The sequence below is a fragment of the Pseudonaja textilis genome, chromosome Z, assembly GCF_049901715.1.
Source record: "Pseudonaja textilis isolate UNSWEBS1 chromosome Z, rPseTex1.2, whole genome shotgun sequence".
Taxonomy (NCBI): domain Eukaryota; kingdom Metazoa; phylum Chordata; class Lepidosauria; order Squamata; family Elapidae; genus Pseudonaja; species Pseudonaja textilis.
Window position 1 is genome coordinate 88,791,916 of NC_142008.1, and position 21,622 is coordinate 88,813,537.

Here is a 21,622-nt window from a genome sequence, read left to right on the forward strand (position 1 = left end):
CAGACACTGAACCGGTTTGCTGCGATGACCTTTTGGTCATCTGTTTGACCCACCCGCCTGTCCCGGCTCTTGCTGTCCTTTATTTCCTGCTTTTTCAACCTCAGCTGCTTTGTGCAGCACAGCTGAGGTTGAAAAAGCAGAAAAGAAGAGGATGTTCAAATGCTGCGCACTCATGCGCAGCACTTATTAGCTGTCCGGGTGGTACAGATGGTTTTTTGCAAATGCTATACACGCATACACAGTGCACGTCAAGAGCATGCGCCCGTGAAGCAAGAGCACACACGCAAAATGCACTCTCACTGAACCAGTAGTAACCCCGGTTGAATCCCACCCCTGCTGCAAAGGTGTAAATATGACACACACATCCCAAATAGGCCTATATTTAGGCAGTTGAAGCCATTCCACAGAAAAATCAGTGCTCTATTCAATCTATTGTTTTAGTCTGTGATTATTGTTCGATCTATTTCCAATTACCATGGCAATTTCTGAGCATTTGATAATAAAGATAATGCACACTTCATTTGAAATAAGAATAAAGCTTAAAAAATTATCTACAAACTTCCAGCTAGCAATAATAATCATCATCATAATGTTAAGAAATTGAAGTAACAAGAAACGATCGATGAAAATGTTCCATCTGAATGACCAATAAAATTTTTGCTAGAATTTCATCTCCACACTGTCATATCTGCGAAGCAGGGCCCAAAGTTCATTGCAAATGACTCACTGAAAAATGTATGTGATACTGAGGGGATATCCATAGCTTCATAATATAATATTGCTATATAATATTGCTATATATGATAATAATGTGCATCAGACAGTTATTAGAAGGAAACTTTTTTGCCAACCTGATTGCAAAAACCATTGTATAAGGTATGGAAAAGAAAAACTTGATAAGCTCAAAATGTTTTGAGACAAGATGTTTTTCAAACCATGAAGCAAAACCGAACCATTTGACCACAATTGCACAAGATGTATTTGGAGAAATAAGGGTGAAGTATTTGCAGAAAAGGAATATCTTGACAACTGTAAAATATAAAGTGGCTTTATCACACTTTGGAGGTGTCAAGAGCCAGTACTACAACCAATATTATACAGGCATAAAAATAATAATGGATTCAACAAATATCAACATATCCTAGAAGCTAACGTTTACTGTTGCTGAAGAAGCTGAAGGTAGAAAGAAACTGGGTATTTCAGCAAAACAATGATTTGTCCAAATCAATCATGAAATACAGGAAAAAAAATAATGGTTTATGTAGGATCTTTTCAGTTCCCAAAATTGCATATTATGGAGATATAGGGAGACCTCAAATATGATCATGCATGGAGACATAGAAATATTTCTTAGCTAGAAAAGTTCCACAAGGAAGAGTGGGAAACAATCGAAAGAAAGAATAGAAGAACTACAGAAAATTACTTGGAAGCTATCATTTCTACAAAAGGAGTTGTTATAAATATTAAGCAGGAAGGTGAACATTCTTTTCTTATTTTGACTCAGTAAACAACTGCTCTTATAGGGTAAGGTGCAGTCAAATTTGCACAACAATGTTGTACTTAACATTGTACCATGTAGAGGCTATATCAGTTTATTTCTAGATTCATTAATGCATATAATTTTTCAGGATGGAGGGTGGACGTAAACTTTTGCATGTGACTATGGATACCCTTGAACAATATAGAATTAGGAAATTGTACTTCTCCAAATAACATTGGACTGCAGTTCCCAAAGTTTATGACTTGTTTCCATATTGGCTTAGATTGATACAGTTTAGAATCTAATAACCTCTTGAAGGCCCACATTTGCTTCAACCTTCTCTAAAGGATCCACTGTATTATGTATAAATCCAAGTAAATGAATACTTGTAACATGTTTTCATATTGCCATTGCAGAAGACGGGACAGTAAATTTCAACAGCTTCATATCCTTAATGGAGAAAATGTATTTCTTAAGTGAATTTGCAAGTGAGTAAACCAAAATACTGTTTTCAAGCCGGGAAGGGATATGGTAGATTTTCATTTCAGTCTCAATGTTTATATTAGCTTAAACCCAAAAGAAAGCCAGGTAGAGTTTTATCCTGCTACGGTGCATCCACAAGGCAGGGTCACAAAAGTCAAGACAGTGGCTATGACCATGTGATTGAAAACTTGCCTCTTTTTAAGTACTCCATGTGACACCCATAAAGATGAGGAGCGATAAGTGAACAGTTGCAAGCCTCTTGACTTTTTCAATCCACACTGACTTGTCATCAAATAATTTAAATGCTCTTGATCTTAAAAATGAAGAGTTATATGTTTCAGCTCCAAGAGTTAGAATTTCCCATCACATTAGAATTCTAACCTGAGAAAAGAAAAGAATTTCCAGGGAAAATAGGTATTTTTAGATCAAGCATCAAGAAAATGCAAAACTTCTCACTTATTGAAAGGACTCTTAAAATTCCACAAATTGTTAGGGCACAATGTTTTAACCCACATTTCTACTGGGAGATTTTTCAACAATTTCTCAATGGCAATTGTCATTAGTAACAGCCATTTCCTCTCTTTGTCTCTCATGGTTTTTTTTAGCAGATTAATTTTTAAAGGTATATTTTTGTACCCTCACTCCAAAGCAGGCATGGAGGTAGGCGATAGTAGCAGCTGCCAAAAATGAAAAAAAAGAGAATGTTTGCAGAAATTTGCGTATTTATTTATTAAATTTAAATGCCACCCCACTGTTGAAACAGTTCTGGGTGACTTACAAAATGAAAAAAAGATAAATATAAAACAGTCAAATTAGTAAGAATTAAATAAGGACTGAAAAGCTCAGGGACAGACAGCACAGCAGTGGGGTCTTTTCTCTTACCCCATATTCTACCTTCAGTGTAGGGTGCCACTATCAGAGTGGAATTTCTACAAAGGATCCTCCTTCAGAGAAGGGAAAAAAATTAATATTTTCTTAGGATGAGAAACGGCTGACCTGGAAACTCACATTTCAACTAAGACAGAATGTAGCAACTGAATTGTACATCTTGATAGATCTGGGACAACCTAAACTGCAAAATGACTTGCCTCACCAAAAAAAAATTGTTCCTCTGACTCTTAGTGAGCAAAACTGAAAGTTTTGTTTTTTATTAATTGTTCGTGTCCTCTTCAATTTTCATTCTGCATCTTTGGTGGCAGCATAAATAGCATTTAATGACAAGAATTGGACATGTTTGCAATTTTGCAGTTTTGAAACGTACCATTCAAGCCCTTGACAAGATAGAAGAAGACAAGATGGTTCTGCATGATCTTCCTTTCTTTATTAGAAATATGGGTATCCAGCTGCATGAAAATGAATTAGAAGAAGCCCTAAAACAGGTTGCTATTGACGGTTAGTACAAAATAAAGTATTTTTCATCCATGTCACTAGAACCTAGCAGACATTGTACAGATAGTCCTAGCTTTACTACCATAGTTGGGACTGGCAACTCCATCACTAAGATAATTCAGCAGGACATCATATGATTGCAATGGTATCACTTCTGCCATGCTCATTAAGCGAGACCTCATGTGTGATTTTATTGCTGGCTTCTCTGTTTGTTTTTGTTTGTTGGAAACAGACTATGAAGTGCACAAAATGGCGACCACATGATTTTGGGACACGGCAATGGTCTTAAATATCCCATGGTTGCAAAATGTTCAAATTTTAATTATATGACTACAGGGACACTGTGACAATTGTCAGTGCAAGGATTGATCATGAAGTTATTTTTTTACTACCATTGTAAACTTTGTACAGATATTAAATGGGGCAGTCACTAAACAAAGACTATCTGTAACAAAGAACTTTTGTTCTATACAAGATTCTGAGGTGACAATGATATAGTGCTTCTATAATCCCAAATGTTGGCATCCCAAGCAAGAAGCCCTCAACTCATTCTTAATAATAATGATTACGGCTTTTATGTTACATTGTTAAAAATGTAGAGTGTGGGACTGGGTATTTTCCCCATATTATTATTTTTTGGGGGGGATAAATGCTTCAAAAGTTCACGTGTTGGGAGCTTCTTCCTTCCTGAAGGGTAGTCCTTTTTATAGGTAAAACCAAAGCCCAATGAATGTATGGTTTTCTTGCACTACCAACTTTTCTACAACATTGTGTGCTCAATATCAGTTCTTATTTCCAAGAATCAACTGCCATGGTAAAAATACTAAATCAGTTCCTGTTCTCCCATTCACTTCTCTTCCCATGATTCCTTATAGTAAAAGACAACAAAGCCCATCAAAATACTTAAGCTTAAGCAGGCTAATCATACCCAAATATTTAGTTTTTAGGATGTTGGAGGGAAAAAATCTAGTAGTGCTCGCGGAGATTAATATGATAAAGATTTTTCTTTGGTGTGTGGTGCCCTTCTAAAATCTGCAGACACTGAAAAATGCCACAAAGAAACATTCATTGGCTTTCTGATTTGTCTGGTTTATTACTGCATGGACAATCTACTACATTGGCAAAGTATCCTCTTTCATTATGGTCCAAGGAAAGTTTTTTCTCCTAAATTAAATATTAGAGATCTCCACTATAGAAGGCCTATATTTCTTCCATTGGCCTCCCTTCTCCTTGCCCTTTATTTTCAAAGATATGCCCTATCTATTTATGGAGGTATCATCTGTCTACTGTCCATCAATTCATCATCTACTTTACTCTTTGGCCTTGCAGGAAAGGACAGATGAGAAAGACCTATTGAAATCCCCGCGAACCCCAATATATAAGAACTGTGGGTAAGTTAGACTGATCTTTGAGAAAGAGAGGGATGAAGATGTTAGCTGAGGCCTTCAGCCTTCCTACACAATCATTTTAATAAATTTCTTACAATGTGTGGCCCTTACGTTGTGTGTGTGCCCTGCAATTATACGATGATACTTGATCGGGGAACATCCCCAGAGGTATTTAATCAAGCTTATAATGCAGTTATACAAAAATCAGATAAAGATCATATCCAATGTGCTAATTAATTATGATCCAATTTTACAGACTAATGTTGATACAAAGCTCTTAGGAGCAGTGATAGCAAATGTGTACAGCAAGTACTATTATTAAAAAATGATCGAAAAGGGTTTGTAAAAACTAGACAAACAACCGACAATAGGTTAATTGTAGATGTAACAGCCTTGTATAAAAATGAAGACCAATTTGTAACCTTGTTAGACACTGAAAAACCCTTTGAAAAAAACATACAGGCAGTACATATTTGCTGTATTAAATAAGTTTAGATTTAATTTAAAATTCATAAAACAGATCAAAATGTTATGAGTTTCCCACATCTAAACTAATGGTGAGTGACATATTTTCTACTACTTCCTCGTTATTTAGTGGAATTAGACAAATGTCTACTTCAGTCTTGCTTTTAATGTTTGCATGGAACCCTTGGCTTGTATTATTAGACAACATGGGAAGATTTATAGAATAATATGTAATTTAGTTGAACATTAAGTGGTTCTGTTTGCAGGTGATCGTTTTCTGATATTCTTCTATATATTTCCAAACCTCACACTACTATTCCAGTATTGATATAAATGATATTTAGCAAACTAGCAGGATATTCTATTAATTACCCCAAATTGAAGTTGATGCCAACAGCTGAAAATAATATTACTCATTCATTTAAGGAATATCAATTCTGTATTTGTACTGAATCCTTTAATATTTAGATGTGAGAAAGATATATCTCAGTAATATATAATATAAATAGAATATATAAAGAGATTTCTTCAGATATACAGTATAATTTGCTTTGTCCTTGTATGATTGCATACTAATTCCATATCTAGTTGTTGATGTCCTTTGCATCTAAGCTTGTTAAAAAGTACACAAATGTAATTAATAACAGCCAGAAAGTCATCAGTCATAAAATATCAAGCCATTTTACTAGCAATGTTGATTTCTCAAACAATATGGAATGAAAAGAGGTCCAGTTTTTCTGCATATGTATGAAAGTTTTCTGAAGCCACCTCTTGTCATCTTAACAACCATTCCCAAGTCTTCTTGAAGTTATGGATTTGCTGGGGTAAAAGGTTATTGCTACTCTGTCATGGAGGACAGGATATATTTTAGCCTTCTCAAGTTTTTTAATATCTACTTTTGATATATACATACACATAATTTTCTGTTGCTGCTGACCCTCAGTGGGAAAATGTTTTTCCACTGGACAAATATAATGAATACAAATTTATCAATGTTTGGCCTAAGATAAGGGAACTGCAAGAAATACTTCATTTTTTTCCTGTTTCATGAATGGCAGGCAGGTTGTTCATTAAACTAATTCCTAGTAAGGCAGGGATAAAAATTGGTGATTAAGAAGTTAGAAGCCCAAAAGAGTGGATACCGATATTGCCTTCCTGCAATATCTCCAAGTTTTTCTTTTGAGGATCTTATTCTTATCAGTTATTGTAATGCACATGCATGAAGAGTAATAGACAAGATGCAACTTATTGTAAGATGGATGTGTTAACAATGCAACTTATCTTGAAAAGAGGATAACTTTTATTTGGGGAAGGAGTGTGTCAGTGTATGGAAAGATGCATTAACTGGCTTGCAGGATAATCTTAATTAAATCCCTTGCCTATTTGAGTACTTAAGGGAAAGGAGTCCCAGGGTAAGACAGATCTATATTGAGAGTGTGTTTCAAATAAGAGGGGGTGGTGGGGAGAGAGATGCTACCTAAGAAATAATCAAACAAGAAAGGCAAAAAACCCCAGTTTTCATTTTGGTACCTGCAAGATCCTATTAATCAGAATCAGTTTATTTTGTATTCGATTTTGCAAGTCTTAAAAGTACAAATTTCCCACCATCTCTTTTAATTGCTTGATCCAGTATGGTGGATCGTCCTAGGTTTCTTTTTTTGACTGCTAAGCCACTGGGAGGACCTGCTTTTCTTGTCTGTTTGTTTCTCAGAGAGCACCTCTTCCCCTCATTTCCCAAGGTCAGCCACACATTTCATTGTATCGCCCTTCCCTTCAGAGCTCATCCTCCCAAATTCCCAGCAGAAAATAGGTTGTGGGCAGTGAGAATGAACCATAGCTATGTCACTACCCTCTTCTGACAATTTCCCACAAGCATATCAGGTGTCCTATAAATCATCTGCTCCAGTTAACTGGCAAACAGACCCAGCTTCAGGAATCTTCTGATCTCCTCCTCTCATGTCTTGTATGTCTGATGTGGATGGAGCTGAGACATTTTCCACTTCTCAGTCTCTTCCTTTACTTGAAACTCCCTTCATCCCATGGAAGTGCTCCTCCTGCCTCTCTAGTCTGATGGTTTCCGATATATTCCAATCACACATACATTCACAAAAGTTAGACATGCTCTGTCTCTACCTTCATCTGCCTGCAATCTGTTCTTTATTAAAATGTCATATCTGGTAGATATGCACAAAAGTGTCTCATGCAGATTTATTTAATGCAGTACTCTAAAGAGAATTTCCAAAATCAGATTCTGTTCTGACCTAGGCTCCCTTAGAAAGCATAGAACACAATCTTAGTTCCGGCAAAGCCTCTTTTATTTCAATGACTGTGAATTACGTTCATTCACAGACTTCAAGGCTTCACAAACAGTCTTTCAGGGGAATGTTTATAAACACCCATATTATCACACTTGGAATGATGCCAGAAAACTAATTGCCAATTGCAGGGCAAGGCCAAATTTAACATAGAGTCAAACAGAACTTTTCAAAGCTTGAATTGACCAGACAAACTAATTGCTTCCTGCAAAAGCTCACATCCCATTCACTTTTCTTTTATGTCTCATGGGGCCAATCATCTCCGAGGTGTGGCCTTACTACTGAGTCGACCCTGCTTTCTCAATTGTTCTTGTCTTCTGGTAGCCCTGCACATGCACAGACTGGGAACCGGTTTCATAAGCTCCCCCGTATCACTGCTGTCTGAGTCTGAAGGCAGCTGATGACTGCCAGACTGCCTGGCCCCATCCCTGCCTCCGATGCAGAGCCCTCGTCTGAACCCTCCTCAGTCTCCAAGACTGGCTTAGGTTCCTCCCCAACATCCTCATTACTGTCCAACTCCGCTGCCAACTCCGTCAGCCGCTGGCAGGTCATAACAGATTCAGCTGGAATTGTCACTCTTAGGTTGACAAAGTGAGGGACTTGAACTCTTCACTTAATAGATTTTGTTTTTCCATATTGAAATTTGAAGCAAATTGACTTTCTTGTGTAGTCCTATTGGAAATGAAGCTGGCTTTGAACATGGTACTGTTTTTGTGTCCTGTTTTTTTTATCAAGGTTCTCAACTGATAGATGCCTCTATTTTCATTAGTTTTCCCATTATGCCTAGAAAAGAAGTAATAATTGGTTTCCTTTCTCTCTGTCTTTAAGGACATGTGCTTCCATTATATGGGCCTATCTGTGTTGACTCTCTCTTGTATCTGGTGCCTTACCATTTGGTACATCTGACAGTGGTCTGGAATCTTTAAAAAGGAAAGAAAATCCCAGTTTTTACAACCCTTTCTACCATTATGGATGTAAAATGAAGCCTGCAAAATTCTGGGCAATTTCACATTGTTGTTTTTTTCTTGTAAGAAAGAAGAAGAAAGTACCACTTCTGTCTCCATCATTGAACTTGTAAAAAGAAAATAATAGTCCAATAAAAAGGTTTTTTTTAAAAAAAATAATAATCCGCTGAATTCCATTAGACTTGAATTCAGAAATATCAAAAAAGCAATCAAGGTCCCTTCAGAACCAAACAGTTAGTTTGGCAGCTCTGGACAGAATGGCCATGGATGGCAATGATCAGTGGGAATGAATGTTGTTGGCATATAGTGCATCATAGCTAGTTAGAGTAGATATATTTGCCTATGGTGAAATGACAGATCTATATCTATATTCAATTTGTTCAGCACAAATTGAAAAACACTATTTTCAATGTATAGGAGGGAAATAGGAGCTGGTAGAAGTCTAACACCAGACTTTCCTGCCCTTGAAAAATCACCACACTGGTCTTGGTTAATATCTGAAGATCAGCCCTAATTTTTACCTGATAACCTGTCTTATCTTGAATCTTAGTAACCATATAGACTGATTTTCCCCCAAATAAACCCTAATCTGTTTTTTCAAATCTTCCAATGGTGCATGTATGGCTGCCCTCTTGTTCTCTTTCCTTCCATCTTTTCCAGCATTAGAGTCTTCTCCAGAGAGTTAAATCTTCACATACTGTGTCAAAAGTGGGATAATTTGAACTTGGTCATTTATGCCTTAAGAGAAAATTCTGGGTTTATTTGTTTAATGATCCATTTGTTTGTATCTCAAGAAGCTGATCTCCAACACCAAATTTTTTAAAAAAATGTCAGTATTCTTCCTGTCTTGCTTATCGTACTAGTTATTATTTTGGGGTGGGTCTTCTAAGGGTCCATTCCTTCCTAATAAATTCAGTACTATCAATTCCCTTATTCTAAACCAACTTGCTATGCATGCAAATCAGGATGTGGTGAATTATATAAGTATTCCAACTCATATGAAAGGTGATTAAGTACAGAATTCAGGTTGCAGTGTTTCATCCAAAAGAAAACAGTAGATAAAAATGTGACTTTTCTTACCCCTCAGTGTTGAAAGATACTATTCAAGCAATCAACAATATTAAAGAGAACAAAGTTTCTCTGAAGGACCTCAAAACCACCCTCCAGAATATGGGCATTTATTTGTACCCACAGGAGTTTGAGGATCTAATTCAGATGATTGCAGCTGACAGTAAGTACTGCTTGGAAGCACTCTTCTCAGACTCTTAGTGTTACCAGGGAAAAGAAATTGATCTCTTCAGAAAGTGTCTCTTTTAAGGTAAAGATTTCTGTAACTCAAGTATCTGTTGGTGATTATATGGATATATACATATCTATAGCTTTCTATAAAGAGGCAGGGAAAACCCGAATAACCAAACATCCACATACAAATACCCACGAAAACCTCAGAATATATATGTGTGTGTGTGTGTGTGTGTGTGTGTGTTTTCTTAAGTTTTCGCGGGTACTTGTATGTATGGCATTCAGCTTTGTTCGGGTATTTTCCCACGTCATTGTAGTTGTGCTTTTAAAGTTGTGGCAACGTTTCGGCAGAATCTCATCTGCCATCATCAGGCTTCTGTATAGTGTTCATCTGTGAGTCAGACTTTTACAGTGGTTTCAGATTTAAATTTGGGGCAGCCTATTGCTGTGCCAGAATGGTTTTTTCTTCACCCTGATTGGTTGGGAGTCTTGGTCTGTGTTTATTGGTCTTGGCGTCTGCTGTGTTCTGCTTGATTAGTGTTTCTAATATCTTCTGTCTGTTTTTTGGCTCTTTTTGTGTCTTGATTGGCTGGAAACAGTGTGTTACTTTATTGGAGGCCTTTAATGCAGCTTGGCTCCGGGTAAATGGACGGCTATCATTAGTTAGGAAGCTAGGTTTCATCTGGGTGCCTGGTTGGGGTGTGTTTGAGCTGGAGGTATCAGGGGGGATCTGTCTGTGCCCAGGTGTTTGCCTGGCTTGTGGTGTGGAGATTTTTTTGTTTGTGAGTGCAGGCTTCCAAATGATTGACAGTCTTGTGGAATCATCTCTTCTATTCATGCTTTCTGGCCTTTTTTCAATCTCTATAGCTTCTCTGATGATTCTGTGGCTGGGGTTTTCTATAGTGGCTGGGGTTTTGGTGCCATTGAAGTTGATGCTATGACCTGTGGCTTCCATGTGTTGGACTAGTGAGGAAGTGTGTTCCAGCTTCTTGACTGCATTTTTGTGTTCATCCAGGTGGGTACTTATTCTTCTGTTGGTCTGTCCAATGTATGTGGCCGGGCATGATGCACAGGGGACTTTGTATATGCCTTGGTTTTCCAGGTCAATTTTATCTTTGAGGTTTCTAAGGATGGCTGCTATTTTTCTGTCTGTTTTGAAGGCATAAGTACCCGCCTGGATGAATACAAAAATGCAGTCAAAAAGCTGGAACATACTTCCTCACTAGTCCAACACACGAAAGCAACAGGTCATAGCATCAACTTCAGTGGCACCAAAACCCTAGCCACTATAGAAAACCCCAGCTACAGAATTATCAGAGAAGCCATAGAGATTGAAAAAAGACCTGAAAGCATGAATAGAAAAGATGATCCCACCAGACTGTCAATTATTTGGAAGCCTGCACTCACAAACAAAAAAATCTCCACACCACAAGCCAGGCAAACACCTGGGCACAAATAGATCCCCCCGATACCTCCAGCTCAAACACACCCCAACCAGGCATCCAGATAAAACCTAGCTTCCTAATAAATGGTAGCCGTCCATTTACTAGGAGCCAAGCTACATTAAAAGCCTCCAATACAGGAACATAATGTTGCCAGCCAATCAAGACACAAAAAAAGCCACAAAACAGACAGAAGATATTAGAAACACCAATCAAGCAGAACGCAGCAGACGCCAAGACCAATAAACACAGACCAAGACTCCCAACCAACCAGGATGAAGAAAAAACCATTCTGGCACAGCAGTAGGCTAGCCCCAAATTTAAAACTGAAATGGCTGTGAAAGTCTGACTCACAGATAAACCCAATACAGAAGTCTGATGATGGCAGATGAGATTCTGCCAAAACGTTGCTACAACTTTAAAAGCACAACTATAATGATGTGGGAAAATACCTGAACAAAGCTGAATACCATATATATGTATATGTGTGTGTGTGTGTGTGTGTGTGTGTGTGTGTGTGTGTTTTCGTAGATTTTCATGGGTACAGGTATGTAGGATGCGAGCAATCTTACATGGGAAAAGACCTGAACATGCCAAGATCTACCTACCTATATATATATATATATATATATATATATATATATATATATATATATACATACACACACACACACACACATATGCACATACATATACATGAACATACACACACACATACACACACACTAGCATTATTGACCCTTTCTGAGTCATAGAAAAGTTTTAGATGTTTGGACTTAGTTAATACTAGGATGGCGGATCACCAGAAAATCTGAGGGCTGTAGGCAAGAATCTGTGGTCCAGAGTTGTTTGCTGTTTTTGTTATATAGTCCCCCTAGGCTGGTAAGAGTCGTTGGATTGTGGTGGGATAGAAATGTGAAAAATAAATTTAAAAGATAATGTAGCAAAAAAAAAAGCATACCTTTGGGAGGCATGTGGCATTGTAATCTGAATAGAAAAGAGGCAAAGTTCACAATACAATGCCAAGATGACGTTTTTATTACTTAACTGTAGGAAAAGGAATGGCAGAGCTTGGGGACAGTTGAAAAGGATAAATGAACCTAGGGTTCCTATTTAGCCACAAGAGAACTAAGTCCAATTCACCTTGAGAGTAATTGGCCCTTATCTAACTCTAAGCAAGTGCCAACCATTAGTTGAGAAGATTCCTGTACATTGGCTTTTAGCAATAAATTAGTTTAACTGAATCTCCACATGTGGACCTAGTGTTTTGTGTCTGGCATTAATCCACCTTGACTCTCACTTGAAGATTCCACTGAATGTTGATCTGATCATACAAAAACAGACAAGATAACCTTCTATGAACCGACTATATAAAGGAAAATATCTGTTTATTTATAATTGTATGAATTTCCATAACAGACATAAAAGACAAACCAAAAAGGGGGAAAAAGGAAAAACAGAAAAGTGCAAAAAATAAGAACCATATAAGTGACTTCCAACCTTCTTTCAAATAGATAATTGCATTCTTATTGTCCCCCTCCTCTCTTATATATTTTGGATATTTTCTTCATTTTCAATCCATAAATATCAATTCATTTTTTTCTTCTTTCAGGAAAAGATCAGTATAAAGTTTTTCATTTTTCCAAAGTTTTTGTTGTTTGTTCTCTGACCAATTTGGTCAGTTTTGCCAGTTCTGACATTTTTACAATCCATTCAAATACTGTGGGAATTCCATTATTCTCCCATCATGTATAAGGGGCGGGGATTTAAGCAACTGCTGATTAACTGTATTCATTTTCCAGGAGAAGGAAAAGTTGATATTGGGCAAGTCATAAAGAAGATTTTCAAACTAAAACGCTTTTCAGACATTGAAGGTGAGTGAGTTGAAACAGGGCAGGATATTTCTTTGGTAGAAATAGCAAAAGAGAAAAATAGTACTGAGTGGCTTATATCACCAGTGCAATCCACCCTTTTATTTATTAAACTAACTTACATAGCTTCCCAGAAGGGCAACATTGAATAGTGAAAAAAAATAAAAACACAATATATTAAAGAGACAATGAATTTTATTGAGGCTCTAATAATAATAATTTATCCCACCAATCACTCTTTGCCAGCTTCATCAACATCTGGGGGGAAAGCCAGATTTTCACTGCTTTCCTAAAGAACAGTGGTTTCTGATTTTACCAATTCTCTTAAGAAGACTATAATTCAGGGAAAGGTGGAGGGAAAAAGAAGAGAATGGCCACTAGTAAGATGGATGAAATCTACTATGGTAGTGAGGGGGGCAACCATGCAAAATGAAAAAGACCAAGCTGGGACAGATCTTGGAGAAGATCTATCAACATTGCTGCTAAAAGTTACATTGACATGATGGCTCAAAATATATTTCTGACAATACAACCGAGTGTGCAGTTTCTGAGTGACATTAATGAGGAACACAAGTCAAATGATGGTGATCGGACGCTATCATATTTAGTGGTCACTCTTAACATCTGAGTTTATTGACAAAGTTATCTTGCATGATCTTGTTTCTGAAAGTTTGATGAATATGAAGACCACTGCTTCTTTGGAAATTGCTGAAAATGTCATATCTTCTTCCAAATTGTGCCTCTATTAGTCTTGAAAATTTAAGGTGAATAAGGCCTGATGGTCACTTATACCTCTGGTCCTGGATGAGACTTTTGCATAACTTGTACTCCATGATTATTATCAGCATGGGATCTGAAATTAGATTTTGCTTTTGAATCTGAAGCATAGATTTCTTTGAAATATGCCCAAGAGAATGCAAGATTATTTCCAAATTTGGAAGTGGGATTCTTGACTGTTGAGTCTTAATGAACCATTCTAAGCATAAATAAACCAGGAAAGGTTTAATGATATGTGTTAGACACAAGTAAACTAGGACAGATTATGAAAATAATTTTCAAAAGCAATGTCTTATGTGATGTACTTATACATGTTTGGCTACATAAATCCTGATGATTATTATCAGCCCTTTGAGATAGACCAGGTCAGAAAACAGTCTCCTCAAAAATGACTGAAACTATTTTACTGATATAGATCATTGTAACAGAATCTTGGAAGCCTATATATGTTTTTCTTTCCCTTCCTCTTATAACTAGAGGAATTAAAGAAGAGCTCTAATAAAATTATTTTAAATATTTTCCCATGCTACAAACCTATTGCTGTATAGTTCTTCCAATATTATCTCTTTGGCTCACTACAGTTGGATTGTTGGATTTTAGTGGGTATAAAATACATACAGTGTTGAAGACAATGTCATAGGAAAAAATACAGTAAGCCAGTTATAGAAAAGCAAGTATTTTTTAGAAGTCTAATCTTATTTCTCCCTCTGCCCTCTTCATAGTTCTGAATTATATCATTGAGATCATTGACCAATTCAAGGAAACAGAGTTGAATGTTTCTGAAGTGGAGAACTCCTTCAATAATATTGGAATTCATTTAACCAAGTCAGAATTAATGCAGGTCACTGAGACTTTGTCAGATTCTGGTGAGAATTTTGTTCCCACTCTGTTTGGGGGGAATCTGGTGGACATGGAGTCTGGCAGGGATCTATTAGGGGAACTAGAGTTGAAATTGTTCTTTCAAAAGTGGCTGTTGGAAAACATGGAAAAATAATTATGGATCAACTGTTTTGATCAACTATACATAGCCATGGTGAAGTTCATGTACATTTTGGGCCTTTCTTTAATACTGGAATTCCAAGTCACCCTGCATATAGTGTCACCAATACACAATAATGCAAAAGCACTCACCACTAGAATTATTTTTTATGAAATAAAAATAAAACAAAAAAACCCCTCACTTTTTATTTATGGGAATTCTTCAAAAATAAAAATACTGGATTCAGTTTGCCTAGAAAAAGACCCAGATTACCTGGTACATCTCCTTAGAGGGAAAAGCCAGTGTAAATTAACCAGGGTTCAAAGGGTATACAGTGTGCTAAAGATGCTGGTGATAGGCAGAAATCTCCTCATTTTCCCTCTCCTCATTGTCTTTTTCTGAATATCCACAATGGTCTTTTTCTGAATTACAAACCACTCTCCATCAATTGGGGGAGAGTATCTGCATCATCCTCTCCAGGTTCCAAGCATGTCCACCAACCTAAAAAGCCTTTTGGCCTTTGCCCTGACCCCGAGAAATTTACAACAGGCTAAAAGAAATTCAACATTGCTACAGTGCTAGCTAGCAAAGGAAAAATAGCAACAAAACCCAAGATATCTGTAGGATATAATCTTGAGAAAGTCTGGTGGTTCAAAATTGTGTTACTCTTGCTCCCAAGAGCCTCTGAGAAGTAATGAGCAACCAACAAACTTGAGAGAAGAGAAACTTTGAAGAGAAACTTTTCTCTCTATGGAATTTTGATTTTGTTTGTTCTGCCCTTCACATGACCATTTGATGCTGTTGAAACTTGCATACTGAGGAATTGATGGCATAGAAATGGAAATAAGCAAATAAGTTTGAGATTTTCCATTTGGAAATAGACTTCCAGTGCCATCACATAAGCACTGTAGGGCTCACCCTGTGGGGTTTTTTTTGCGGGAGAAGGGCGGATTATAACTACCTAGTTTCATCTTTGTTTCATTTGATCATTTACACTTTCTTAGAAATTCCTGGCCAAGGAATATGGGTTATCTATCCCTTTATTAAACTATTAAATATCTATCCCTTTATTAAACTATTTCTGGTGAAAATAAATTTTTAAACTTCTGTCTTTCCTGTATTTCTGAGCTGATTTCCTGACTTTCACACGTATGGTAGACAATCTGCCATTTTATGTGATGTTATTATCTATGGTTCATTATGTTGCAACAATATTAATAGCTCATTTGGTTGATCTGATAACATTTAATGGTTTCCTTTTTTTCCTTTATAGCTGGTGAGACCGTGGATGTTAAAGAACTGATGTCAGCTATGAATGAAACTAGACGATTTAAAAATTATACTGGTAAAGTTTTAGGAATGTGTTATGTGGGTAGCTCGGTGTCAGCTCTTTTCTGGGAAGTTTATATGCAACTTTACCACATCAGTAGTCAGTCAGTCACTCTTTTATTGATTGATTTATATAGTCACCGATCTCACAAAAGTGACTTTAGCTGGCATACAAGGATTTAAAAACAAAACTCTTACACCATATAATCCCAGACAAGCAATGATATTATGCAATAATCCCACTCACAGGGAGAAAAAAACACAACAACAATCACAACACTCAACTAACTTGACTCAAATGCTTATGAAAACAGCCAGTTCTTCAATGCCTTACAAAAGACTAAAAGGCTTGGGACAATCCAAATCTCCAGGGAGGTGGTGTTCCATAGGATTGGCACAGCCACCAAGAAGACCTGACTCTAGGGTCCCACAAGAAACATTGATAGAAGGAACCTAAAGCATGCTTTCTGTAGCTCTAGTGAAGCCAGCAGAAACAATGGGAGAAAAGTGCTGCAAGTAGCCTGGCATATCATGAAGGTTTTATAGACTATAACCATCTGGAAGCCCGCTGGGAGCCAACACAGCTTGCAGAGCAGTGATTTTTGATAATGAGAAATGCCAAAATAGCTGCATTCAGGACCAACCACAGTCTTTGAATGCTCTTCAGGGGCATCTCCTTGTGGAGTGCGTTATAGTAATCCACAAGAGAAGTACTTAAGGTCTGAGTCACCCTGAATAGGACCTCCCTAGTGTGCACAATTGGCACCCAAAACATCTACAAATGTTCCCCTGGCCATGGCTATCCTTCATGCAGGAGGACATCCAAACTGTGCACCAAATCTGATTGGGGGAGCGCACCCCTACAGAATTAGATGAAAAATCTCCAGAACCAGGGTCTTTAAAACACATAGTCTTGCCAGGATTGAACCAATACTTCTTCTTCCCCCATCTGGACTCTTGCAGCATCCAGGCATCATTAGGAAAGGACTTAATAGCACCAGTTGCTAGGCTTGGTGGTCGGGTGAAGTCGGAGGACACACAGAGAAAGAGAATTGTATGCCTTAATTAGAGCAATACAGTATGCCGTTTCTAGAAAAGAAAACAATGTGTTTCGTCTAATATTAGAACCACTCGGGTCTATTTTGTTTCCTATGCATCGGTTAGCAAAAGATAGCTTGGCTTTAATGAATATAATCTATACATCTATTTAAAGGATGGCTTTAACTTTGATGAATGATGTCTATGGATGTCATGGACATAGTGTGAAGAAGGATAGATTCTCACCCCACTACTGCCACCCATATATTTTGTGCTATGGCCCAGCCCACTGCTAGAAAGCAATCCTGGAACAGTTCCCTGAAGTTATTTCAGTCTTTGGGAAGAATCCCTTCCATTCAACCAACAGAATTATCCATATTTCCCTTTAGGTTTATCAAAACCTATGGGCTGCAATACTCATTCAAAATGAGAACTTTTGCCCTTCTGCATAGATATAAATAACATTGCTGATCCTTGCCTCTCTAGCTGTGCTTGACTGCGTCCTAGCTCTCAGGTTGATTAAGGAACACCAAGCAGCACGACTGAAGCTTGAAACAGAAACTCTCAGAACTATAGACCTGCCCATGGCTAACCAGGTGATTGGCCAAGCACTAAGGTCAGCAAACATAACAGGTAAGTGGCGAAGCTATGAGGAGAGATGTAGCTGTCCTAACATTGTAATAGTTCTGTAGAAAAAAGATAGGAGTTGTGTAAGAGATGACCAGGCTGAGCCTAAGGAAGGGAACAAGTGCGTCTTAAGTCCTTTTGTGCCCTCAAGAGAGCTAAGTCCAGCCTACATTGAATTTCATTGACCCTTTAAAAAAAAAAAAAAATTTTATTGAATATACAATTAAAATAAATGAACAAACACATACACAACATAGAAAAATAGAGAAAACAAAAAATATGAATTAAAGGCATGTTATTATTGGTGTCATATTTACAATTAAATCTTAATGCAAGTATATAGTTACTCCCTCCTTTACGGTTTAATAATGTTTACTATTTATATTATCTATCTTTGTTCTATCAAATCATACCAACATTCCCAGCTCTTATAATATTCTGATGATTCTTTATCCTTAAGTGCTAGAGTCAATTTATCCTTTTCTGTACAGCTTACTGTTTTCTGAATAGTAATTTCCTCTGTTAGAATATCAGCTTGTTTCCAATATTGTGCAAAAGCTAATCTAGCTGCAGTATGTATAATATTATATATTTGGCTTTTTTGGGGAGTTATCTATTGAATATCTCTAATAGGAAGAATTCTGGTTTTAATTCAATCTGCTCAGCCATTATTTCCTCCAACCATTTTTTGATTCTCTGCCAGTATTTTTGGGCATCTATGCATGACCACCACATATGGTAGAATGTTCCGTGTTTCTTTTTACATTTCCAGCAATTCGGATTCATGTTAGGAGACATCTCCGTTAATCTCGAAGGAGAGAGATGTCATCTGTAAAACATTTTATAGGCATTTTCTTTATATGTTGCTGATTTTGTGATTTTATTATTCCTGATTCAGACCTTTTCTCATTCTATTAAGGTGATGTTACATCCTATATTTCTACTCCAAGTTATCATATTGCCTTTGACTACTTCCTCCTCTAGTTCTATCTCTAATAAGTAGTTGTAAAATTTGGTTTGTTTGGTTTTTTTTGTCTGAACCTAGTAAGATTTTATCTGATTGTTGTGGCTTACTGTAAATTCCAGAAGCTTCCTTATCCTGTCTATATCTATTTTGTATTTGGAAGTAAGTGCACTGGTCAATTCGTAGTCCTTGTTCTTGGAGATGTTGCCATGATTTTAAAGTTCCTGGTACATCCAGTAGGTCTTTATATTTAATCATCTTGTTAAGATCCACATTGTTTGGATGTATCATCGCCTCCATCATTGAGATCCAAATTGGGATCTTTAGATAGTGTTTTTAATTTATTTTATTCCAATTAGCCAATAAAGAGTCTTCTAATTACATGTCTGTGGAAGTAATTCTGTTTGGTTTTCCCCGTGTCCCATAAAAATGCATGCCACCCCCTCTGTAAATCATGGCCTTCTAGAAATAATATTCTTTTATTTGATAAATTTACCCATTCTTTCAGCCATAATAAGGAGGCTGTGCTGTGGTATAGTTTCCAATTTGGGAGTGCCATACCCCACCTGCTCTTCATATCTTGCATTGCTTTTAAATTTATTCTCGTTTTTTTCCCTTGCCAAATAAATTTTGTGATTATCCTATTGAGTTCCATAAAGTAGTTTTTATGTATTTTTATTTGTATTGTCTGGAACAAATAAATAAATTTAGGAAGAATGGTCATTTTAGTAGTGGCAATTCTCCCTAGTAGGGAGAGTTGCAATTTAATCCATAGCTCTAGGTCTTTTTTAACCTATTGTAGTAGTTTGTTATAGTTATTTTCCATTAGTGTCTTACAATGAGCCATCAGTCATATTCCTAAATATTTAATTTTTTTTACCACCTGTAATCCCATTGCCTTTTCCAATTCTGATTTCTGTTTTTCTGTTTTTGTAATTAATTTCATTTTTTCCCTGTTAATTTTGAGTCTTGCGACTTTCCCAAATTGATCTAACTCTTTCAACAATTCTTGACCTACTTCAGTTGGGTTCTCTATGAAAAAGACCATATCATCTGTGAATGACTGCAATTTATATTCTTCTTTCTTAATCTTTAACCCCTTTATTCCTGGGTTCTGCCTAATTCGTGTAAGCAGTGTTTCCAAAAATAGTATGAAGAGCAGGGGAGATAATGGACATCCCTGCCTAACTCCTTTCTCTATTTTTATTGAGTGTGTATATTCTCCATTAATTATGATACTCACTTTTTGTGAGGCATAAATTGTGGTTACGATGTTTTCAAATTTAGTGCCTAGATTCATATTGTAAATGTATTGGATTAGGAATTGCCAATTTAAATTGTTGAAGGCCTTCTACGCATCCAAGAATACAAGGACTACAATAAGAAATTATTTGGGTGTAACAAAAGACAAAGTAATTGGTGATGAGATGAAAGAAATGCTAATTAAAGAAATTATGTGGTCTGAACTGAAAACAGCAATAGAAAATAAAAACAAAAAACTCCAGGACCTGATGGGATCCCAGGGGAACTCTACAAGGCAATAGGAGAACAAATAGGACCCCTCATGGTGGAAATATATAATGAGGTTTTACTTGCAGCTAATATGCCAGATTCACGGAGGGAGACATTGATTTCGCTGATACTGAAGGAAGATTCAGATCCTCGACTCATACAAAACTATAGACCAATTTCTTTGTTAAATACTGATTATAAAATATTTGCTACTATTATAGCAAATAGACTAAAAAGAATCTTGAATGAATATATGCATAAAGACCAAAATGGATTTCTCCCCAACAGACAAATTAGGAACAATCTAAGAATAGTGTTAAATGTTTTGGAATACTATAAAGCCATCCAGAAAAACAAATGTCTTTTTTTTTATTTAAGTTTTTATTGGTTTTTAAAAACAAACATAAACAAACAAAACATAAAAACATCAAGCCATCTTCCATATGTATACACACAGTGTGCTGGTTGGTTTACAAATTGTTTTCGTAGTCTTCAATTACAATTACATTGCATATAATCTCATATTTTCAATCAAAAATTAATTACCTTAGTATCATTCTTAATCAATAATTTGACTATACTTTTATTCATTCATGTTTTATAAGATAATCATAATTTACTTAGTTTGTTTTATAACAGTTCATATTATCATCCCAAATCTATCCTAAAATCATTTTGTAGATATAATAAGAAAGAAGTACATCTTTATATATTTATTATTTTCTAAAAGTCTACATATTTCATTACTGTATTTTATTGTCTAACCATTGATAGAATAGCTCGCAAATTTTATAAAATTGTTTATCCTCTTGTTCTCTAATTTCAAATGTCAATCTACTCATTTCAGCACATTCCAATATTTTCTTAATGATTTCCTCCTGTGATGGTGTTTTCTCATTTTTCCAGTTTTTGGCAAATACAATCCTAGCCACTGTTAATACATTTACAATCAGATATTTCAAGTCTTTACTATATATGTCAGGTAAAATATCTCTGGTTTCAAGTCTATATGTTTTTTTGTCATTTTTTCCAACCACACGTGGATTTTAGTCCAGTATTTTTTAGCATCCGCACAAGTCCACCACATATGGTAATATGAGCCAGGTGTCTGATGACATTTCCAACATTTTTCGGATTTATTCTTGAACATTCTTGCTATTCTTGTTGGGGGAAAATGCCACCTGTAAAACATCTTATACAAATTTTCTTTATTTGCTGTTGACATTGTCATTTTATAATTTTGAGACCACAATTTTTGCCATTTCTCTAAATCAATCCCATATCCAAAATTCTTCCCCCAAGCAATCATAGTTTCTTTAACTTGTTCTTCTATTTTAATTTCTAATAAATATCCAT

At 36.3% G+C, this 21,622-nt stretch overlaps 1 protein-coding gene across 1 annotated transcript in view; it reads left to right on the forward strand.

The window, feature by feature from the left end:
- The window catches only part of LOC113447846 (uncharacterized), a 124,673-nt gene that overhangs the window by 15,154 nt on the left and 87,897 nt on the right, over positions 1-21,622 (forward strand). Inside the window, exons 13-19 of the mRNA XM_087917191.1 lie at positions 1,897-1,968; positions 3,212-3,355; positions 9,573-9,716; positions 12,972-13,043; positions 14,540-14,683; positions 16,070-16,141; positions 17,650-17,796. Of these exons, the coding sequence (XP_087773317.1) occupies positions 1,897-1,968; positions 3,212-3,355; positions 9,573-9,716; positions 12,972-13,043; positions 14,540-14,683; positions 16,070-16,141; positions 17,650-17,796 (795 nt within the window). The remainder of the gene's footprint in view (positions 1-1,896; positions 1,969-3,211; positions 3,356-9,572; positions 9,717-12,971; positions 13,044-14,539; positions 14,684-16,069; positions 16,142-17,649; positions 17,797-21,622) is intronic.